Below are 25,200 nucleotides of genomic sequence, written 5' to 3'. Positions count from 1 at the left end.
TTTCCTATGTTACCAAAATTTCTCAGGCCCCTGTACAGAGAAGGGACTGGAGGGCAGAAGTTTTTAAGAAGAGTTTTCAACAGCTGGGACCACAGAGAAGCGTGGCGTGAATTGGGATGTCAATAACAAGAGAAGGGAATCATCGGTTTCTGTATGTGCTTTTAGGTCAGAGCTTAGACGCGTTGATCAAGATTGTACTTGGAGTTTGAGAGAAAGGGAGGCACTGAGAGTGGCTCCAGGACTGTCTGGCCAGAGGAGCTGTGGGACTGGCCATAAGACACCGAGTGGCACAGGTGCCACTGAAGTGAATGTAGGGTCGTCTGGAACCAAATCGCTCTGGAGGGACCTGCTGGTCTGTAAGGACAGTGGGAGATGAGTTAATAGGTTAGGTTAGAAGAGGAGATAATGGGAAAGGGGCCCGCCATCTGTACAGGGGGAAGAAAGGAGGAAATATAGACAGCATGAGAATCAACAGGAGAACATGAGGGAGGAGGAGGGACAGTCCACTGATATCCCTGGGGAGCAGGAAGTCCTCCTACCACATCTCCACAACCTAAGGTAAGAGAGAGGTGGAGTGTGGTGTGGGTGTAGGAGCGTGCACTCTAGGCGATGGCTAAACAGGGAATGACCCCCTCCCCCTCTCCCCGGTTGGGTTACAGTCCTCCTGTCAAATTGCCTGGCCCTGGTGTAGTTTTGGGGCATGGCTCTATAAGGTTGATCTCTTTAAAATTTCTTACTCTTTGGGATCAGTTTTGATAAGCTGTATTTTCTAGAAAAATTATCCATTTCACTCATGTTTTCAGATTTTGCATATATTAAGTTGAAACTTTCAAAGTTTGCATATATTAAGGTCAAGTTGTCTGTTACGATTCTTTTCATTTCCTGTTTCTGTAGTATTTCCTCCTGAGAATTTATTGTTGTACTTTCTGCCTTTTTAAAGAAAAGATGTATTTATTTATCTTAGAGAGGGCAGGGAGGGGCAGAGGGAGAGGGAAAGAGAATCTCAAGCAGAGCCCAACATGGGGCTCAATCTTATGACCTGAAACCAAGAGCCAGATGCTGAATCAACTGAGCTACCCAGGTGCCGCCTCCTTTTTTATTAAATAAAGTGGTTTATGCTTTTAACTTTTATCTATTTTTTCAAAGAACAAAATTTGGATTTATTTATTGATTTTCAAGATGTTTAGTACTCATTCATACTTGTTATTACAATTGTTAATTGTTTCTTGCATTGTTTTGTGGTTTTTATTTCTTTTATGAGGTGTCAGAAAATCTGTATGGCATCTTCATAAAAATCTCTCAAAAAGAGAAGAACAGACTAATTTCACAAAATAAAGGAGCAAACATAATCTAGCAGTTTAATTCAAGAATAAAACATCACAGCCTAGTGGCATTCACACCAAAAATACAAAATAGATTGATTTAGGAACCGATCAAGATCAAGATCAATCATCATATGATTAGCTCAAGAAGGAAAGTCATTACTGTCTTCATAACGTGATGGACACTATTGTCTTATTTTAAAATGCCAATAAAATTGGAATAAACACTTTCTTACCATAATTTTAAAAATTCTTTTAAAAAACATAAATCGATATAATAGGGAAATCTGGGAGACATTCCCACTTGAGTTAAAAACAAGGCAAGCAGGACACCTGGGTGGCTCAGGCAGTTAAGTGGCTGACTCTTGCTGTCAGCTCAGGTCATGATCTCAGGGTCAGGGGATGGAGCCCCATTTCAGGCTCCATGCTCAGCAGCAAATCTGCTTGAGATTGTCCTTCTCTCTCTGCTCCTCTCCCAATACATGTGCTCTCCCTCTTTCTCTCAAATAAATAAATACATACATACAAAAGAATCTTAAAAAAAGACAAGTGTTTTTATTGAAATAATTAGCCAATGAAATTAAAGGAAAGAAAATGGAAAGAAAAATAACAAAATTTTCACTATTTATAAAATATAATTCCGGATAACACCGAAGAATTGAGGGGAAAACTAAAAAGATAATAAAATAATTAAAGAAGAAAGTGGGTTGAGATTAATAATAATAGCTTTCATATTTAAAATAACAACCGGACAGAAGAATAAAGAGAAAAGAGTCTATGGACAGTAACAACAAAAGTCACAAAAACAGACCAACAAAGAAATGCACAGGACTCGTATAAAGGAATGTTTTAAAAAATAAAAACTCTTGCAGGACACATAAGAAAGAATGGGCAAATAAAGAAACAGAAAGATCTCACATAGAGTCAACATCAAAAGCATATAATTTAAGCCTAAGTAATTAAATTATGAATTTAATGTGTTCCTAATAAAAATATGGTTAAAAAGACCCCACTGTGCTAGCTTACGTATAATCCAAAAAATGAACTGAAAGAGTAACCAGGACACTTTAAGGGAAAAGAGCGTTGAGGTAGGTTAGCATCACCATATTATGAAGACAGTTTAAAACATTAACAACTAAATGTGTGACAACAGCTCATGAAAAGCTGGGTGAGTTAATGGGATAGGAGGGAAAGTCTCAAATCAAACTCAAAGAAACGAGAAAATGTATGATATAATTCACGTAACATCTCAAATCAATGAGAAAAGGATGAACTATCTAGCAGATTGTGTGGGAAAAATGGCAGAGTAGCCTAAAAAAAAGTATTGCTGATGGATGATACTTCCTCCTGTAACCTAGGATACATCCTAAATACAACAAATATCTAAACCTACAGCATGGATCTATAAAATCACTCACAGCAAATATAAAATACCTGTGGCCTGGGCTTGATGTATCAATAGAAAGACGGGCAGAGATTAGGAACCAGGCTTTATAGGAAAAGTAACAGAATCAGCTCATAGGCGAACTGATCAAACTTACTCTTAGGCAAATGGATAAAAAATAGATGTTATTTTTCTACTTATCAGATTGGCAAAAATCCACGATTGATATGGCACACAGCTGGGGAGAGTGTAGGATCACCCACTCTCAGGCTTGACAGTTGGAAGAGGAAATTGTCAGGAGCCCCACGGAAGACCATTTGGCAGGTACCACTGCGACCTACAGTTGAGTTTGCCCTCTGCTAAGTGAGCATTTACTGGGGCCATACATTAGCACATATTCAAAATGACCCTTGTTCAGTGTTATTTATTTCTTGTCAGTTAAACTGCAGTTAAAAGTCCATGGATAGTGTGTTTGTTTTTTTTTTTTCTCACTAGGAGCCCTGAGGGGGGGAGGTGCAGGGGACCCCACGGGGGGTGTGCAGGGGAGCCCCGGGGGGGGAGGTGCAGGGGACCCCACGGGGGGGGTGCAGGGGAGCCCCATAGGGGGTGTGCGGGGTATCCCCGGGGGGGTGCCAGGGGCCCTGAGGGGGTGCAGGGGAGCCCCGGGGGGAGGTGCGGGGGAGTCCCGGGGGGTGCGGGGGAGCCTCGGGGGGGTGTGTGTGCGGGGTAATCCCCGGGGGGTGCCGGGGGCCCTGAGGGGTGCAGGGGAGGCCCGGGGGGAGGTGCGGGGCAACCCCGGGTGGGAGGTGCGGGGGAGCCCCACGGGGGTTGTGCAGGGGAGCCCCGGGAGGGGGAGGTGCAGGGGAGCCCCACTGGGGGTGTGCAGGGGAGCCCCGGGGGGGAGGTGCAGGGAAGCCACATGGGGGGTGTGCGGGGTATCCCCGGGGGGGTGCCAGGGGCCCTGAGGGGGTGCAGGGGAGCCCCGGGGGGAGGTGCGGGGGAGCCTCGGGGGTGTGTGTGTGCGCGGGGTATCCCCGGGGGGTGCCGGGGACGCTGGGGGGTGCAGGGGAGGCCCGGGGGGCAGGTGCAGGGGAGCCCCGGGGGGGAGGTGCGGGGGAGCCCCACGGGGGTTGTGCAGGGGAGCCCCGGGAGGGGGAGGTGCAGGGGAGCCCCACGGGGGTGTGCAGGGGAGCCCCACGGGGGTGTGCAGGGGAGCCCCGGGGGAGGTGCGGGGGAGCCTCGGGGGTGTGTGTGTGCGGGGTATCCCCGGGGGGTGCCGGGGACCCTGGGGGGTGCCGGGGAGCCCCGGGGGGCTGCAGGTGAGTTACCTCCTCTCGGCGGGAGGCGCGTTATCCGCGGCCTGGACGGTGAGCGCGTAGGTGCGGCCGACGGTGAGCGCCCGCCCCGGGGCCACGGTGATGAGCCCGCTGGTGCGGTTGATGGCGAAGTCGCCCTGGGCGCCCACCAGGATGTCGTACGTGATCTCCCCGTTGGGCCCCTCGTCCGCGTCCACGGCCGTGAGCTGGAACAGAAGCCGCGCACGTCAGTGTACACGGGATACCCAGAGACCTCGGTTACAGGTCTAGACCGACTGCGATAAGCCCTTAGATAAACGTACAGACGCATGCCTGTTTGGAGATGTGTCAGCTGTCCAGCCGAGGCCGTCTGTCCCGACGGAAGGGCAGCAGGCATCTCCTGGCCCACCTGCTGCGGCCCAAAGCCTGGCTTGGGCGCTGATTCAGAAGCAATCCCAGCAGGAAGGGTCATTCCACCCTCTTTCTTAGGAAAGAGATAAAAAGTTTGGGTCCTGAAGACTGGCCTTATTTCAATGGACCACAGGGAAGAAGCGGAAAGCTCCGACAGCAAATCTAGTATCACTCTGGGAAAGTTAATTTTTCCCTCCACCTTAGCCCCTGTTCTGGACACACAAGCACATATTACTGCCCAGAGGCAGGAAACCCAGTGGGTGAGGTTGGTCTTTCTTAGGGGCACCCTCCCTCCTGCTCTGGCTCTTTAGGTCCCTAATGTTTTCCTTCCCCCTCTCAGAGACCTCACCTCTTGCGCCCTGTCATCCTTCTCAGTCACACTTCTCTTTAGGAAGATGGAAAAGGCCGAGGGTATCCTCTTTCCAAAACCAAAGAAATGCACCTCCAGTTGTAGAATAACTTATTAAAAAACTAGACTGTCTAGCCCAAGAAAGTTTTTTCTTTTCTTTTCTTTTCTTTCTTTCTTTTTTTTTTTTTGAGAAAATGGAATGAATTCAGATGCCCTGCAGTAACCCCACATGATCATTGCTAAGGCTAATTTGCAGGTGTTTATAGTCATTTTGAAGGCAACTTTAGTTACGACTCTCTTTGGGTCATTATGTGTGAAAATGGAATGACCATTATTAATTCAACAAAGCAAAATAAGGTAAGACTTATTTAGTGTGTTAAATAAGGCTCCTTGACTTGCTGATAAATAGAAATTTATGGGGCTGATGGAGCAAAAAAGATTCTAGTGGGAAATTTTACAACATGTATTTTACAGACATCCACAGAATTTTCTTTTCTTTTTCTTTTTTCTTTTAAGATTTTACTTATAAGAGAGAGATAGAGCAGAGCACAAGCAGGGAAAGGGGTAGGAGAGGGAGTAGCAGACTTCCAGCTGAACAGGGAACCTAGGAGCTCGATCTCCTGACCTGAGCAAAACCAAGAATCAGACCCTTAGTTGAATGAGCCACCCAGGTGCCCCTAAACATTCACAGAATTTTCTGTTTTCCTCATTCCAAAAGTGATGGATAGGGAAGAAGAAAGGTGGCCTCATAAATTTTGACATAAGAAGAAAACAACTAATAAAGAATAATATATATTTTTCTGATAAAGAAAATAATTTTTAGAAGATAATTTTAATAAGTAAATCTATAGAAAAACGTTTTCTTATTTATTGACATTTTCATGTGTATTTCTAACCCCTAATTTTTGCTTTTATAAAGTAATCATTCTTTATCATTCACAGACCCCTTTGGGTGACCACTGGACACTCTGGTGTACCTTCTTAGGTCAAAGGCAAGTGTGCACATACCTTGAAACTTGAATTCAATTTCAAGATCGCCATTTTAATTAATGGCCCATTCAGATGTTCATGCTCACCACCCCTATAAGATGTATACAAAGTGCCTTACACACACCATCAGGCCTAGGGGGATAATCTGTGCATGTTCTGTTTCTATTTTTAGTATCAACTGCATTTAGAATGATAATGTGCATAGAAATAGTAGCTATGAATATAATTGAGAGGAAAGAAGGGAATTTGAAAGATTGGCATTCAGTTAGTTGAGATTGGGTATTTGGGGGTGGACAGATGTGGTCACCAGAAGGAAATGCATTTCTTAAAATGACTCTGGGACTTCCAGGAGGATGACAGATATGCTCCTAAAGGCAAAGGAGAAGGAAACTATTTGCAGAAACAGAACAGATGAATGATGTATATTTATGGAGAATGAGTCAAACCAGACCAACTCAATTCTCTTTTGCATGTAGATAAAATTAGAAAATTAAGAGTGGGGGTAGCAGAGGAGATATCAATTTTGATTATAGTAAATCACTTAACATAATGTCTCAGGAAATCTTAATTAAAATTTAGCTCAAATTGGATTCAATATTAACATTCTTCCTGGGACTTAAATTGGCTAAAGGAATTTAATGATAAATGGCAATGCATCAAGTTAAGAAGTTTTGAGGAGCATGCTTTGGGGATGTAGGTACTATGGCTGGCCTTATTTAACATTTTCATGAACTATATTGGAAGGGAGGATAAGCTGGATAATATGAAATTGAGAAAGGCAACCCGTTTGGGAGGTGCTGTAAATACTGGAGAGTACTGCAAACCGCAGGTGAGTAAAACAGTCCGCGGACTGCAGAGCCAAGCCAACCACAGATGAGCTGATAGATTCGGGGAACACCACCTAACCAGCTCCACGGAAACCAAAGGCAGGTAGAAAGTTTAACAAGTAAATCAAAAATTGGTTCCACATTTAGGCGATTTTATTTTATTTTATTTTATTTTATTTTATTTTATTTTATTTTATTTATTTTTGCCTAGACAAATGTATTTATTTATTTATTTATTTATTTATTTAATGATTACATATATTTATTTGCAAATCTGCCTTCTGTTACCTAGGGCATATGGTCACAGGAGGGAGCAGTGTCAGTTCAAGATCCCCATGGGCCACTTAGCCATACAGGATGGATGCCATGCCAGCAATATCATGGAGTGGTTTCCCTAAACTTTTTAACAGCTGGTAATTTTTTTCTCCCATTCCCACACATTTCTTCTCCCCATGTAGGCGATTTTAACAGATTGACACTATTTTCCAATCCCATAATACTAAACCAGAACACAATAGGCTAAATATCAACATACCTGAGTCCCCAGTGTGCATACAAAACTATGGTGAAGAAATTATTGGTCATCCAAGAGTTGAAAGGGGGACGGAGACACTGCCTGAGTATCCAGAAATATGGCAATGTCCCCTGTGAAAGGCCCCAAAGCTGAGGAGTTTAACCTTACCCTCCCACAATTCCTTCCTCTCACTAGTCCCATATACACCTGTTGCAGACATCCTGGGCCACTCCTCACTCCCACAATAAATAAAAATAAAATTGAATAAATGCATACAGCATTCTGATTTGTCCCTGCTCATCCCTTTCTAGGTCTGGCTGTGCTTTATTTCTCTCCTCAATCTCCTTCCTGTGTCTAAGAAATTGAAAAGTCATAATTTTATATAAAAGGACCAATGTAACGAATGCTAGATCATAAAACAAAACAAAACAAAACCCCTTAGATTGGAGTATCACAAATGAAGCAAGGATTCAATAAAATTCATAGTTCATACAGAAAGAATCATCAGACTTAAACAATAATCAAGTGTGAATGTGGTATTTTTATATGAATGATGGCTAAATTGACCATGACTAAGCATGTTGACCTGTTGGGTTTTTGGCTCCTCAGCATCTTGGGCTTTGCTTCTAGTAAGAGCCTCTCATGTTCCTTGGAGAGATAGATGCTCATCCCCTTCACAACCCATGCTTGGTTCCAGCAAAAGCAAGGAAAGTCTGGCCTGGACACCGTCTGGTTTAAGAACTGGCAAGTTGTCCAAGGTGATATAGTCAGAGTGACTCCTCGGACCCCAGGGAAGAGTGGCTCTTAATTATGAGAGCTAGACTGGTCAGTTTCTATCTAACATTTGCTCATCTGTGTGCCTGCATTGGGTACTTCTAGGCCTGAGGACCATGAGAAGAAGACAATGCCAGGAAATGGGGACAGTCTCATTGAAGATACTGTTTCCATCAGCCATTAGAAACGACAAATACCCACCATTTGCTTCGACGTGGATGGAACTGGAGGGTATTATGCTGAGTGAAGTAAGTCAATCGGAGAAGGACAAACAGTGTATGTTCTCATTCATTTGGGGAATATAAATAATAGTGAAAGGGAATATAAGGGAAGGGAGAAGAAATGTGTGGGAAATATCAGGAAGGGAGACAGAACATAAAGACTCCTAACTCTGGGAAACGAACTAGGGGTGGTGGAACGGGAGGAGGGCGGGGGGTGGGGGTGAATGGGTGACGGGCACTGAGGGGGGCACTTGACGGGATGAGCACTGGGTGTTTTTCTGTATGTTGGTAAATTGAACACCAATAAAAATTAATTTATTAAAAAAAAATATACTGTCTCCAAATATGCCTGATACAAATGTACCACTGACCTTTTCTGATATAGGAACCAAAAATGTACTGTGTTTTATTTTTAAAAAGGAAAAGCTAGCTTAATTTGAAATTATGTATCTTCAACATTGGAATCCCAAATATTATAGGAAAAGTAATGATGGATGATTCTCCTTGGCTTGCTTTGTGCCTATTTGTTCTTCTAGGGGTCTTGTACTTTGAGCTTTTGGTACGCGGTGCCATGTGGTCATTAAAACGTCAAATCATCCTTGATTCAGTGTATGATTATTCATTATAATGGCTAAATATCATGCTATGGAAGTGGTAGAGTTGCCCTCATTTAAAAACCATAATTAGCTATTTAACAAGTAATTTATTTAACAAGTAATTTATTTAACAAGTAATAAAAATGTGTACATAGATAAATAACAAGTTTATATATTTCCCTGTAATAAAGCAATTGTTTTTTAAGCAAAGAAATTACCTAAATAAATAAAGCACTTTAAAACATATAAATTTCTTAGAAAGTTCTAAATCTTTTTATTATTCATGTTAACTACTCAAATCAGGTAGACAAAGAAATAGAGACAGATGCGTAAATTTGGTGATATTTAGTACATGGTAAAAACGTGAATACTCATGTTTCGTTCTTTTTAAAATGATGTTCAATTTGCAAAGTAAAATCTAGATTGATGGCAGGTGGAAACATGCAAATATGAGTTTGGAAGAGTATGGGAAATTCTGTGTCGTTTCCACAAGAGTGATGAAGTAAGCCAGCTGAGATCCCTTGGTGATAATCGGATTTAATTCCTAAACTTGATTTAGGGAAAAATAATAATCTGGAGAAAAATACTCATTTCTGCATAATTATTAAGAGTCTACAATGGTGCCAGGCACTGGGGTAGGAATGGGGGGTAAGTTAAAGCTGGTAAATAAAAAGTGGGCTCCACTTATTCTCTTTCCCTTATGCCCCTCTCCCCCCTCCTCCTCTTTTTCCTCTTTCTCTTTCTTCTTCTCCTTCTCTCCTTCTCCTCTCCTTCTCCTTCTTCTCCTTCTCCTCCTTCTCCTTCATCTTCTTTTTGGAATTTACCATTAGAGAAGGAATATTATTAGGAACACAGAAACCTATATTGCTCTGTTGTGCAAGCACTGGGTCACATTCCAGCTTGCATTGAAAGACGGGTGCATGATTGAAGAATAGGGGTTACACACATTTCGTTGCAAAGGGAAGGGCATGTGCCAGGACCCTGAGGAAAGGGAAATAGATAAAGGTCTCAGAGACACTCAATGGGGCAACTTGGATAGAGTAGCACATGATGAAGCTGAGCAACAAGCAGAGGCATCAGGAAGGGTTTCAAGGGCTGTGATGACAAGTGAGTTGGAGACACAGTGTGTGACCACTCAATGCTGGCAGGATTTACCGGTATTCAGCATTTTATGTATAGTAGTCTCTGTACACTTTTTTCCCTCCTTTTATTTATTATTTATTTTTTGTTTTGAAAGAAGGAAAATCTGGAGACAGTGCCACAATTTTAGGGAAAAAGATTTCAGAAAATACCAGTGGATTCATTTGATGGTTCTTACTTATAATAAAAATTACAATAGAACTGTGCTTGCCTCCAAAAAAATGGATTGAAACATTTCACACCTGACTTAGATAACAAAATGCATTTGAAGAAAGGGAAGCTTTGGTTCATGGCGTAGACCCCAATAGAATAACGAAGAATGAGCCGCCCTGCTTCCCGGGGTGCCCACAGATGACCAGCTCTACCACAGCCTTCTGCTGCTTAGCCATACAAAGTGTTTTGTTCTGGAAACTTCATTATCTGGGTATCTGCTTCAGTCCAGTGTCATCAATGACTAGGAGATAATCTACTAACAGGGATTTCTTTGTATTCTAACTTCAGCCAGAGAGTATAGGGTGAGCATTGGTGCTGCGATGGGGAATTCCTCAGAAAACATTGAGGAGACACTCTCTACCCTTTCCAGAAGCTCAGATAATGTCTGTGGCTTGCTTATTTTGATTTTTAGCCAAGGCAGAAAAGACTGCACGGGGCTTGCAGACATTCACTTCTCTTTCCTAATATATCATGATGACTCCTTCCATTTTGTATTTTGCATTTCATGTGGATTGTTTCTTTTCTGTTTTTTCCTCGGTCTATTTATGAAAATATCAGAAGTGCAGTTTTTGAAGGCTTGTGTGTAATAAGTTGCAGAATTATTTTTTTGCTAAACGATTTGTGATATTGCAATTCTCTTCAGACAGTACTTCCTTTGATTATTGTAATTCAACAGAACACAGATTCAGTGCCCTGACACAGCTGTTGTCCTATAATTTTTATGAGACAGAGATGATGACTAATATGAAATTTAAGGTCTTATAAAATGAATGCATTTTCATAGTAGTGCTATAAAGGCATATGGAATTTTCCTTTGATAAAGGTAAATTATAATCCATCACTTAAAATTGATTTGTGAAAATATTCACTTAAATTATTTCAATAAAAAGAAAAAAAATATTTTCTTCCTGTTAATACAGTGCTTTTATTTAATTCATTGGTTTCTCTCTAATTCATCATAGATACCTTTATTTTAAAAATTCTGTCCTTCCTTTATTCTATAAATGTGGTCCCATCTCTACAACTGCCTGTAACCGCTCTTTTAAAGTGGCAAAGAGGGGCATTGAGGAGGCAGGATTTTTGGTTCCAGTGGTATGAGGAGCCTAGACAATTCTTTTCCTCCAAAAGTAAAAATCTAAGCAAAACGTGGGGTGCCGGTGTGGCTCAGTCAGTTGAGGGCCTAACTCTTGATTTTGGCTCAGGTCAGGGTCTCAGGGTCATGAGATTGGCACTTAGAGGAGTATGCTTGAGATTCTCTCTCTCTCCCTCCCTTGTCCCCTGCCCCTTCCCCTGTTCACACACTCTCTCTCTTTCTCTCAAATAAATAGATTTTAAAAAAATATCTAAGCACAATGATCACAAACACCATTTAGGGCTCTAAGAGCTCAATGAAATGGACAAATTGAGAGAAACTGTTGGAACAATAAAGAGGAAAAAGTAAGAGTCAGTGGCCTTCTTGCTTGGGTATCACTCGACACCCCTGATGCCGCATGTACACTTGACACACATTATAAAAGTAGGGCTGGCCATGAAAAGCAGCAGATTTGCTTTAAGAGAGGACATACCAAATATGTTGTGAAGTTAATAAAAGAATCATCACAATGGGAATTGAATGGGGAACCACCTCAGCTCTGCCAATATGAGTTGTGGTCTCAGTTGCTATAAGTAAACAAGCCAGAAATTCAGCAAAAAAAAGACAGAAAATTAGAGCCAATAGAAGGGCTGGATAGGCTCTCTGCACATCTCTGAAACAATTGCCATGCATAGAAGAGAACTGGGGAAATGTCCATGCCAACAGGAAGGCCTGAGCACTGCCTTAACTTTCTGTGCTCACCCCAACCCACGTTCAGATCAACAGAAAGCGTGTGAGAAGCCTATGGGCTTTGGTGCTTTTGCAAATCCCTGGCTGACATGAAGCTACATGGAAATGAAGTATCTAAGCAAAAATCATGCGGAGGAATTAGGAATCACAAACTTAAGAGAAATAGGTTCATCAGATGAAGTCCAGATATGTTATTAAAAAATTCCATAGAGACAATACCAAAATCCAGAGTTACTATAACACAAAAACAAACACAGTAATTAAAAAATAAATTAGAGACTGTTAAAGAAAAACTTATTATGACACTGGCTAAAATGGTAAGGAAGGTATGGTGCAGGCAGGACTTTTGAGATGGTGTCAGGACTATTACAATAGGGGAAGAGAGAGGGTTCAATTCAGTTCCAAATGCAATAAAGGCAGTTGAGGATTCACAACAAACCAGCGGAAAATTATTAAGAGAAGACATCAAGGGTAGGGGGCTTCTCGTTAAATCAATTTAACAGGATTTTTGTGGAAGCCAGGCCAGGGTGATCAGACATCAGGGTAGGTGAGGAGCAATTTTCAGCCTAATTTCAGAAAGATGAAAAATATGTTCAGGGCAGCAGAAATACTCGTTTGATAAAAGGAAATAATGTATCATTTACGGCTGACTTCTTATTACAAACAATAGAGGCCAGTAGGCATCAGAATGACATATTTGAAGCATTGGGATGAAAAACAACTACCTGTCAACCAGGGATAATATATCTGGTGAAACAATCCTTCAAATTGAAGGTAAAATAAAGTCATTCAATTGCTTTACATAATACATCCATATTAATAAAACAAAGGACATAACCACATAATAATCTCAATAGATACAGAAAAAGTAGTTGATAAAACTGAATGTCTATAGAAAAAAAATGATTCAAGAAACTAGAAATAGAGGGAGACTTCTTCAACCTGAGAAAACATCAAAACAAAGGACAGCTAGTGTTAGACTTGATGATGAGAGCAGAATGCTTTTCATCAGATTGGGAACATGAAAAGGATGCTCTCAGCAATTCTATTCAACATTTTACTGGATGTTCCAGACAGTGCAATAAGTAGTAAAAGGTCAAATAGGGGATCTGATTGGTAACATGAAGTAAAAACTATACTTCTTTGAAGAGGATATGATTAATTATGTAGAAAATAATAAGTAATCTACAAAAAACAATGAAAACTAGCCAATGATTGCTAAGGTCAAACAAAATCTGTTGTATTTTATATATATATATATATATATATATATATATATATATATATATATATATATATATTACTGCTAAATAATCCAAATATAAGATATTTCCATCCACGGTAGCTTAAAAATGACAAAATTACTAGCATGTGCAAAATGCACACACCAAAATCTACAGGATTGCTAAGATAAATGTAAAAGTACATGGAAAGGCAGTCCATGTTCATGGATTAACGGTTTCAATATTGTTAAGATGGAAATTCTCCACGATTTATATGATTCATAATTTCAATATAACCCCTACCAAGATCCTTATCAGGTTTTTTTTTTTGTAGTATTTGTCAAGTTAATACTAAATTTTTTTAAAGATTTTTTTATTTATTCATTCATGAGAAACACAGAGAGATAGGGAAGCAGAGACACAGGCAGAGGGAGAAGCAGGCTCCATACAGGGAGCCTGATGTGGGACTCGATCCTGGGTCTCCAGGATCATGCCCTGAGCCAAAGGCAGTGCTAAACCGCTGAGCCACCCAGGCTGCCCAATCCTAAAATTTATATGGAAATATAAAGGACCTATAATAACCACAGTAATTTTAGAAGAATAAAATAATTTGAAAAGATTTACACTGTTTGATTTAAAATATACTATCATTCTCCAGTAATCAAGACAATGTGGTTTTGGCATAGTTATTAAAAACATCACTGAAATGCACAGCAATGATGAGTGTGTATTAGGTCATGTGAATTACACTCAGTGATGCTCTCAAAAATTGCAAAGAAAATGTTAGCCACCTATAGAATCTTTACTCATCATTATACATTTTGCATTTCTACTGCATTGACAGGATACCATTCAGGGTGACCAGAACCCTTGTAATGGTTCATTCATTGTTTTATGATTAGACATTCTTCTCTCTTCTGCCTCCCTTCCAACACACATTCCAAAGTTTAGGTTTTATAAACAAGGGTTTCGATCTTTCTCTTTTAAACCTTCATGTCCTGCTCTACACTCAGGTAATTGACTATCAGCAACATGCTACTCCATGACACCTTTTTAAACCTACTCCTTCTACCTGGGAATGGACAGGAGGGAAAATTCTGGAAAACAAGGAAGCACACCAGCCTTGTAGAAGAAAAATGGAGTATAATCAGCAAATCCCACTTTGGAAGAATGAGTCTATGTTAAGAAAATAATAAAAGGCAAATAAGGTGAGAATGTGGAATATGGAATGGGAATAAGCAAATATTTCAACGAAGGATGAACATCTTCCGAGAGAACATTTCAGAGCAAGGGCATAACCCTGTCAACTGCTCCTCTCAGATGTGATATCGAGTCATTGTGAATGTGAGAGGATGCCACTGCCTTCGGATTTTTCATGAAGCCAAAGTATAAGACCTGCCTGGGATCACTCGGAAATATAGTTCTCCATGGTCCCCTTGGTGAGGTTGGGGCAGATTGTGATTCAATGATGTGTTGCCTCATGAGAGACAAATGCTTACTGCACTACAGTGGTGCCCAGAAGTTTGTGCCAGTGAAGATTTATACCCAGGGGATGGTGTACGGTTATGATGCTAAAGCGGATAAAACCCAGAGTTGCCTGAGAGATAGTCTCTAATGCCAACCCTGGTAAGGGAAAATGCATGAAACCTGAGAACAATTTTTTTTGGGGGGGGAGCTGAAATAATAACATGACATTATTAATTGAAGCATGTTGTGTTTGACATTCAATTTCTTGGCCTCCAGTGTATAATATAATAAAGGGGCTTTGGTTCACTTACGTAGTTAGATAAAAATGAAGCTTGAGGGGATATTGATCTCTTTGATAGAAAGATTATTTGGAAAGGCAATCTAAAACTCACCAGCTAGGTAAAGACCACGGAGACAGATTTGTTGGAGGAAGAATTTAATTTATGTTTGAAAAACTTACACAGTTGAATGTCTCTATCAGCAGCAATAAAAAGTTAGAAGCAATAGAAGATGAAGGAAAGACATAACCTTTAAAATGTTAAAGAAATATCAGACAACTTAGGAAAAGGTATGGTTGGAAATGTATTTTGCAGAGGGAATTCCAACTCCTCTAAGGATAAAAGATATTCTGGAGTTTACCAGTGTTTTAATAAGTCTGCTTTTATGCACTAGGTATTATAGAAGTCGCTATAAGAAAAAGTTTCAGGAAAATGCTGATATACATAACAAAGGGATAAGTGCGGATGATTTAGAAGACATTAGAAGTTATATTTAGAGGTCACAAGACTTCCCCTATGCTATTGCCATAAAAGTTATGCTGTTGCCTGCCCTGTACTTGAAACTAAAGAAACTTGGTGCTACAAGAGGTCTATTGGTTCTCAAGGTTGGCGGTCAGTCTGAACCTAAGACGACGCCTGATGATCTAGCAAAGTGGGCAATGCATACATTAGTCACGTCCAGATTATGCTCCCTGCAGCCTCAATCTGACCTGGAAATTCTTTGCAGCTAAAAAAGCTTCCAGGGCTGCTGGTCATCTCTCTTCTGTTCTGCACGCCCTAGACCAATCTAAGATGGCAGCCACCTCAATAGAGCAGGTATTTAGCAAAGGGATCTTTCAGGTGTATGATTCAGGAGGAGCTCTTAACACAACCAACACTACCATGATCATCAATTTTTTATGGACCACTCAAAGTATCGTTACTGGAGATGGGGCTCTCATTTAGGAGTTCCTCTTCCTGATAAAAAGTCAAAGGATAAAACAGCAAAAACACTTTGAAAGTGTTTTTTTTTGGTTTGTTTGTTTGTTTTTTTTTTACATTGCTCGAGAATTTGGAGAACTAGCTCCTCTTCTGAGGCAACTTCATAATCTTCTTGTAGAGGTTCATTGGGTCTCCTCCCTGAAACTATGAGGCTGTAAACTGGAGCATTACATGCTTTCAAACTGCTGCACTCTCTCACACTCACTTCTACTCTCATTTCCCTCCAAGAAAGATTTCCTCAAAGACGGCTTCCAGCAAATGCCATAGCCCAGGCTTTAACTCATCAGTTTGAGGGCTCAGTCGACTACATCCTCAAGGAGTCTTACATCATCTACCATGCCAAATCTAAATCACTCTGCTGTGCAGGATATGCCTTTAATTGAGATGTAAATTGATATATTTATTTATTTATTGACCTTCACTTATGCCAGACACTGCTCTCTAAGGTGGTGAAGATACAGACAGTAGAGTTTCTGTCAACTTGTGGTCTAGAAGAGGAGGCAGCAAAGAAGAATATCTTTAATAGATGGACTAGTAGAGAAGGATGCGGAGACATTAAAACATGTGGAAATGCCTGCAAATAAAGTGATGCCTACTTGACTTTGTAAAAGCAAGGCAAATCTTTCAGCACCTGGTTCCCCCCCCCCTCCAATAGCATTCAGGGCGGTGTCCTTTAGGGCCCCATGAAACCCCACGCCTTCGGTTATAGCTGTCCACCTGCCAGACCCTTGCCTGTCTGAGTATGGATCACCCTGATAGGATCATGGAGTTCTCATCACCAAGGAAGCCTCCCTTGCCATCCAAGCCCTCATGGACTGTCCTCTCAACTCACGTTTTGATGAACACTCATCATTTTCTTACTCCATTCCATGTAATTAAAAAAATCAGGAATGCCTGGGTGGCTCAGTGGTTGAGCACCTGCCTTTGGCCCAGGGCATGATCCTGGAGTCCCAGGATTGAGTCCCATGTCAGGCTCCTGCGTGGAGCCTGCTTCTTCCTCTGCCTGTGTCTCTGCCTCTCTCTGTGTGTGTGTCTCTCATGAATAAATAAATAAAATATTTAAAAATAAATAAATAATAAATAAAAAATCAATAATGCTTTATGATATTTTCTGATTATTTCACTGTTAATAAGGATCATCCCTTTATATATATACAATGCTTCTCAAGGGTTAGCACTGCATCTTATTTATCCTTTTTTTTTTTGAAGCATCCAGCTTCAAACATGTACATAAAAATCTAAACACATTAAATTATACTTTGTCTAAGAATATACACATCTGGATGTGTTTGTAATATGCACCTGCTGGAGGACCTTCTCAGTAATATTTTTGCTAGTTTTATTTGCCAAAATGAATGAGCAACTTTCCTAGGCTTTCAGGAAATGCCTCCTGCTTTGTTTGGAATATTGGCTTTTTTCTAAGATTCCCTGTCTTTGAAACATCTCAGTATGCAAGCATTTTTCTTGTACTAAAATGACTATGCTTTGACATCATAACATAATTTACTGCAAGAGGGAGTTGACAGGGAAACAGATTTTTTTTTTTCTGAAACAGCAGCTAAAAAAAGTGAACAATCTTTGGTGATATACAGAAAAGAAAAATATATAAGATATATTACACATTTTGTTTCTTCTAGTTTTTCCTGGTTTCTTAATTTCAAATAAATTATCTAGTAAGCCAGCAATATCTAGAACTGTAACAGTAAGAAAGAACATTGTCAAAATTAAAACTGTCCAATGTAGATGATATTAAAACCAATCAGATAAAATTAAAAGCTTTATAAAAAATGCAAGCACTTAAGCACTGGTTATTGAAATTGACCACGGACAGTTTTCACCATGTCAACCCAAAATCTGCTAAATACATATAAAAGCAAATTAAGGGATCCCTGGGTGGTGCAGCGGTTTGGCGCCTGCCTTTGGCCCAGGGAGCGATCCTGGAGACCCGGGATCGAATCCCACATCAGGCTCCCGGTGTATGGAGCCTGCTTCTCCCTCTGCCTGTGTCTCTCTGCCTCTCTCTTTCTCTCTGTGACTATCATAAATAAATAAAAATTAAAAAAAAATAAATAAAAGCAAATTAATTTAATTGCCTTTCCAAATACATTTTCTTTGGAAAGCAGGATTTCTGAATATATCAGGGAAGAGGGGTGGTGACTGAAAAATAGTATAAAAGCCAAATGCAAGAATTATGTTTACTTATTTTTTATGTATACAAGTTCAAAATGCAGATGCTTATGATCACTCTATTGATATCATTAATATTTTCCTCAAGTTTATCAAATGGGAAAACATCACACAACATAGCTCATAAGGTCTTAAGAGTTATTTAGATGTTAAAAATTCCATGTCTAATTGGATGATATGAGCCATATTTATCATCATGATAAAACAAAAATATTATATGCCTTTCTTTCCTATTACACTAGTAATTATTGAAAGTCAAAAACTTAATGTTAGTAGTTCCTTTATACCTTACGATTTACACAGCACTAGGCACTGTAGACACTCAACAGAGTGAATGATTTTCGAGTTAAGTGTGTTAGTTATTTACTTTTGCTTCTCCAAAAGCACGTGAATACCTTATCATACCATGTTTTCAGCCAGACTGTTCAGTCTCTCAAGAGCCTCCATTGGAGAGATTCTTCTGGATAATCAAGCTAGGAAGTACTATATCCTAGGGATACGAATACACCTGCACTTTAGATGATTAATTTTAAGTCACTTTAAACCGAAATACAGGTAATTTCCCAACACTCATAAACAAATTAAAGAACACTTATTTCACCTGCACCCATTAGTTCCTTTATCCACTTGTTCATTAAACAAAAATTCATAAAAGATTTACTATATACCAGGTGCCGTGCCCGATGTTAAATACAAAGAGTTGTGAAACAAGGCAGAAAATAGAGAAACTGACAAAGTCTACACTCCATTTGAGCTTAATTGAGCTTCTTAACTACTAGGAGACACATAATTAAAATTATAATAAATTTTGAAATATGCTATGAAGGAAGATTCAGGATGCTCCGGGATAACAGATGGCGTATAATTTAGGACGGGGGTCCTGGAAGGCTTCTTTGAGGAGGTGACATTTAAACTGAGATCTTAGTGATGAAAACATGTGAACCAAGTGGACACATTAAAAGAGCAAGAGAAAGGCACTTGGCAAGAAGGAAATTGGACAGTAATAGCAGACTGGTCATGCAGGATAGTGACTGGGCCTTATTCTTATAGCCGTGGAAGATTGCTGAAAGCACCACACGGAAATTATTGCTTTGCCCTCCAATTTACAAGAGTCCTGGGGCTGCTGAATGGAGATGCAGGAGAGAGGAGATACACATGGAGCCCAAAGGTGGGTAGTGCCTGGTCCCAGCAAGAGCTGATGGCAGCTGACGGGAGGATGACTCAGTGGGAAGAGACTCCAGTAGATGCGCTCGGTTGGTACAGAAGGAGAAATTAGTGGACTTGGCCATTGCTTGAGAGGAGAGGTCAGTGAGACTGTGTTAGGAGTAACTCTGGTTTCAACCTGAGCAACTACATGGAAGGTGTTGTTTTATCACAGGTGGGAAGTGTCATCCCCATGAACAAACTACAGATGGTGTGATAGCATTTCAAATTTACCACGAGCGAGCGACTCACATACATTCAGAATCATTGTTTTATGTATATGCTTTCATTCTTTTTTTATTTATTATTATTTTTTATATGCTTTCATTCTAATGCAAGTGGTTTTGGGTAAGAGATCGGATGGTCCTTGGTAACATTAAATTATTTCAAATATCAGAAATAAAGGAAAATTATGTAGAATGTAAAAATATACTTACATTTCTGTACAGTTTGCTCATCAAATCATTACCTGGGATTTGCTGAAATACTAAACTCCACCAGGACTTGAAATAAATATAACTCTCCCTCAGACTTGAGTCATGATAGTCCAAACCCTACTGCCCCAGAGTGAACATTCATCATTTTACATAAAATAAATAGTCAAAAGGCCTCAAAATACTACATGGGTTTTTTTCCCTAATTTTGTTTATAATGCTAGAAATAATAAGAAGTAATCTTATTATATAATTTTACATGTAGTCTATGTGTCCTCCGCAGAGTACTAACCAATACACAGGACACACAAGGATATACATAGATAAGGCAGTAAAGGTTATTAATAATCATAAGTGGTTTTATATAATCCATGAGAATAGTTTGATAATAATAACTAGATAACATTTATATGCAACGTATTTGCAAAGTGCACATTTTGTAACAGTACACAAAACTGATTTAATACTCAGAAAGCCTTTGTGAAGCTGGTATTGTAGTTATGACCTTTTTGAGGATTAAAGAACCTTCGTAGAGATGACTAAGCTATTTGTCCAGAGTCACATCAAGGCACACAGCGGCTTAAGGGGAAACAGCTTGTCTCTGGATACACATTCCATCATCCTTACCTTACCTTGGATTCAACGTCATCTCTGCCACTTATACAGTTTGTGATTTTGGACCAACAATTTATCAGTGCATTAAGTCAAATTCTTTATAAAATTGGGGTGTGAACGAGAGATAGTTTCAGAGTTATTTCCAGCTATACTGCCCCATGACCTATGACACAGCCTAAGTAAGAGAAGTGGCTCAGTGTTGAGTGTCTTCCATCTGAAGAGCAGGAAAGGTGTAGCCTGGCTGCACCTGGAGTTAGGCAGAGACCCCCGGGGGTAATTCTGTATGACAGGGGACGTTCTTAAGCCGAACAGAAGGCATTTCCAGAATGAGATTTTTTCTACACTGATGGAGAGAGAATTGAGGGGATAAATTCCATGGCTATTTGGTGCACCCCCACCACTGGAAGTGACTGCACCCAGCACTGGTGGTTAGACGTCACTAAGAGTTCCCACCCTATGGGAATTTACAGGTCAGCAGGGTAGACAGATACCTAAGAGCTTAGTGCAATGCAGGGCATGGTAAAACGTATGCCAGATAAGAGCTGCTCGCTGGATATGTGGGACGATGATAGAGGGAACAGTTAATTCTGATTTGCTAGGAAACTGAAGGCTTTATTTAAAAAGTAGCATTTGAGTGGTTGTTGAGGAATGAAAAAAAAAGATATAATTTATTTATTTTTTTAAAGATGTATTTTTTGCATTTTGAGAGAGGCAGAGTGGGGGTAGGGTCAGAGGGAGAGGCAGAGAGAGAATCTCAAGCAGTATACATGCCCATTGTGGAGCCCAATGTGGGGCTCGATCCCACGACCATGAAATCATGACCTGAGCTGAAACCAAGAGCCGGACACTCAACAGACAGAGCCCCTTAAGCCACCCCCCCCCCCCACTGCAAAGATATAATGTAGACCAAATCTTGAGACTTGAAAGAGATGTTAATAGGCACAGAGTGGGAAGGGATGCTCCCATGCTGCAGTTAAATAAAAAGAATCTCAAAGTCGATTACGTGGAGGGACGTAACAGGAGGTGAAACAAGTATTTGAGGTATTACAGAGAAGTTCTTCAGGGGACCTGTAGAGATGGGGCCGTTCCTCAGGTAGGGTTGCCAGGAGGATGAGGGCCTGTCGACAAGGGCTGTGGAGTACGCACCAGGGTCTGTGTGATGGGACATCTGTGGAAATGGTGTTGTGGTCAGTGCTCTATGGCAGCCCAGTTCCCGGCAGGGCACAGACATAGAAAGAGAAATGATACATCTGGAAATAGTGATTTCAACACCTGGACAGTCACTTGGGTACAGGCAGGTAAAGGAGGGGGATGAAAAACAGGATTCTGAGGATGCTACTACTAAAGCCTGTGTGGTCTTCGATTAACTGGGCCCTTCCCAACACAGCAGCCTCCGACGGAGACAGGATGCGTCTATCTGTGTTGGATGAAAGATAATGGATTAGCTCATCTATGTTGGAGTACGTCCAAAGTGCCTACCTGAAACCTGCACCGCCACATACAACAGATACTTGTGATGCCAGCTGGGTGTTCAGGTCACTCCAGGGCATTTCAATTGGGGAGACATGAGTATACATAGAGGTAAATGGTAATGACTCAAAACATGGAAATACATGAAACAGAGAATGGCGTATTGATTTTTGGAGCATGTTAATACTTAAAAGAGAACAAAAAGTGAACCAAGATCCAGCAACAAAGTCCCTTAGTCACCAGGGAGGTATGATCAGAACCAGTTTTCCATAAAATGGTACAGACCCGGGGTGCCTGAGTGGCTCAGTTGGCCAAGCATCTGCCTTTGGCTCAGGTCATGATCTCAGGGTCCTGGGATCAAGTCTGCACATAGGGCTCCCTGTTCAGCAGGGAGTCTGCTTCTCCCTCTGCCCCTCCCCACTCATTCTCTTTATCTTACCTATCTTTCAAATAAATAAATAAAATCTTTTAAAAAATGGTACAGATGAGAGTTCTACTACCTAGATAAAAAAGTGTGAAATGCTTTTGTGTTGGACAATTAAAGAGAGACTCATCAGATTTATGATTTTGTATGATTCTCATGGTTTGATATGAGTAAAATAATAGAGTAATAATAATATTAAAGCAATAAATTAATACATTCTCTAAGTGTATCAAGTTAAAGTGCCTAAATGTACGAGACTGGGACAGCAGCATAAGGTCTTGCCTGGGAGGAGTGTTACACCAGTACATGGGGAGACCTCAGGGTGATTGATTGATTGATTGATTGGTTTTTACCTCAGGGTGTTTATAGGCCAAGAAGACAGAGTAAGTAGAGACGAGGACTTTGCTGCAGGGAAAGAAGTGGAAGGAAATGGATTATTAGTAGAGCCCAAGTGATGGTGAGGGGAGAGGGATGATTTTAAAGAAGTGAAGAGGAGTAAGACATGGGACAGAAGGTAGGGCCTAAAGAATGAGAAGAATGGAAGGAGGTGAGGTAAGAGTCCAAGGACTCAGCTCCATGCAAGGCTCTCATCTTAATAATTAAGAATTCCAATCCGAGGTAGGAAATAGCGATAAGGTTAAAGATGAGTTTTCTCAAATCTGGCCATGCATTAGAGCTGCTTTGTTCTGTTAGGTAAAATCTCCCTATGTGGAGCTATAAGTAGCCAGATTGCTTAAAGAAAAACATGTCAAAAAAATAAAAAAAATAAAGAAAAAGAAAAGAAAAACATGTCCTAGGCATCTCTATTTTCAAAGGCTGCTCAGGTAAATCTCTCTATTAAATTAGGATGAAGAACACTGATTTGGGGCACCTGGGGGACTCAGTCAGTGAAGCATCTGCCTTTGGCTTAGGTCATGATCACAGGGTCCTAGAATTGAGCCCCAAGTCGAGCTCCTTGCTCAGTGGGGAGTCTCCTTCTCTCTCTCCCTCTGTGATCTCTCTCTCTCTCTCTGTCTCTCTAAGTCTCTCAAATAAATAAATAAAAATCTTTAAAAAAGGAATACAGATTTATGAAAATTGTAAGAGTTTAGGTGCAACATTGATGGAGTGTGGACTGGGTTGTTAGCTATTGATACGAAAATCTACATCTTCAAAATATTAAAACTGTACATCAACATCTATGTCTTTTATATAGAGCAATTAGTTTTTTGAGAAAACCAGCAATGTGTGGAGTAAGACCTAGGAAAATAGAGCATGATACCCATGAGCGTCAACCTGTAGGATTTCATTGATGGTGTACAAGTCAGTCTTTTATGCAAAAAATCATTCTCACTCATGCCAGTAACTTCTCCCTAAACACAAAATATACCAATAATCTGATTACATTTAATTTCCAGTTACGAAAGACACAGATGCTGTTTTAGGGCCCTGCCCCTCCTGGTGTCGCTCATGGACGTGTATACCACAACCTCTCTGTTCCTGTTGTCAACACTCGGGCATGGGAGCTATAAAGTCAGAGGACCAATTAATAACCTGGTTACTCACATCTTTATGACCAACTTCTTACAGGCTCCTCCTTACAACTAGGGGGAGGACTCACATGGTTGAGTATGTCCTTCCATCAGGCCGAGAAATGCTCGGGACCACGTTGAAATGATAGATAAAAAATGATCCAATTAAAATATACTTAAAATAGCCTGGGCGGCTCCGTGGTTGAGCATCTGCCTTTAGCTCAGGGCATGATCCCGGAGTCTTGGGATCGAGTCCCACATCAGGGGACTGCTTCTCCCTCCGCTTGTGTCTCTGCCTCTCTCTCTGTGTCTCTCATGAATAAATAAATAATTAAATGAACCTTTAAAGAAATAAAATATCACAATCTGTTATCTGAGGCACTCTCTGCTGGAGAGTGCTTCCTGTCGCTTTGGCTTCTAATATTCTTACTATTTTTGACATAAGAATACTAACCAAAGTAAGCTAGGTGATCTTGGGGTCTGTGGGGAAAGGCAGGGCTGGGGAGGGCTGGGGTGGAGGCAACTCTGAACTTATTTCGTGGCTCTTACAAGGCAGGTGCTGGTCACAGTTCTAAATCATTTTGCTTTGTTGACCAACTTTTCTCTCAATGGGAAATCTATCTATTTTTATTTCTGGGCCCTTGGAGGGTATTTTATAGGCACATCACTCTGTAACCACATAGTGGGAAAAAATTTGAAATACTAATTATAAGGCTTCATTTCTTGGTGCTTAAATAATTTTTAAAAATAGAGCCATATAGATGCAAACAGCACTCTATCTTCATAATCTGCATGGTTCAGGGAGAGATATAAACTATGAATCTTTAAAGGCAAGGGGAGATTATTTTACAAAGAAATACATAAGGGAAATTAACTTTTGCAGGCTGAAAATGCCAGAAATAAGCTTTTGATCCCCCAAGGCAAACATTTTTTGAGATACAGTTCCACCATATAATTGCTATCGTTTTCTTAGTTACACTTTCTAGTTCCCTGCTGGCTGTTTGTGTGTGTGTGTGTGTGTGTGTGTGTGTGTATAAATACATAAACATACCTTTATTTTCAATTATGTTATTACAGAGATGATACTCAGGTCTAATTAAATAAGAACATGACAAGGATTGTCATTCCTTTATCTGTATAAACTGTAATTTTGCTGCCTATGTAGTAAGTGCCTCGGTAAAGATAAATGTAGCTCTCTAGGTTGACCAACAGACCAGAAATAAAGTCCAATAGGGTTATGTCTTCTTGTTCATTTATATCTTCTTGTCTGTGAGTCACCCCCTGTCACCCTCGAATAAACATTTATTAAGCCTCTACTATATTGAGCATGTACTATATGCTAGGCACCGTAGGTATGGATGCTGTGGATGCAGAAATAAACTAATTAGAGTTCTGCCCTCAAGACAAGTGGTTGAAAGGGTGGATTCCATTGGTGTGAGACATGCCACGAGCAAAGTAGGAATGAAACGTAGCGTGGCTTTTACCCCACTATCCCATATGGCTGACAGTGTTCACGCATGCAAGTACGTACAGGCAAATTTCTGGTCTT

General features: G+C 40.5%; 1 protein-coding gene across 5 annotated transcripts in view; it reads right to left on the bottom strand.

Annotated features, from left to right (window-relative positions):
• Nucleotides 1-25,200, bottom strand: part of PCDH15 (protocadherin related 15) — a 743,522-nt gene that overhangs the window by 308,015 nt on the left and 410,307 nt on the right. For all 5 annotated transcript variants that reach the window (XM_041729528.1, XM_041729523.1, XM_041729527.1 and 2 more), the window contains one exon: nt 4,035-4,228. In XM_041729528.1, the coding sequence (XP_041585462.1) occupies nt 4,035-4,228 (194 nt within the window). The remainder of the gene's footprint in view (nt 1-4,034; nt 4,229-25,200) is intronic.

This window comes from Vulpes lagopus, chromosome 14 (assembly GCF_018345385.1).
Source record: "Vulpes lagopus strain Blue_001 chromosome 14, ASM1834538v1, whole genome shotgun sequence".
NCBI lineage: Eukaryota > Metazoa > Chordata > Mammalia > Carnivora > Canidae > Vulpes > Vulpes lagopus.
The sequence above is the reverse complement of the archived record's forward strand: the minus strand, read 5'-3'. Positions and strand labels throughout refer to the sequence as shown.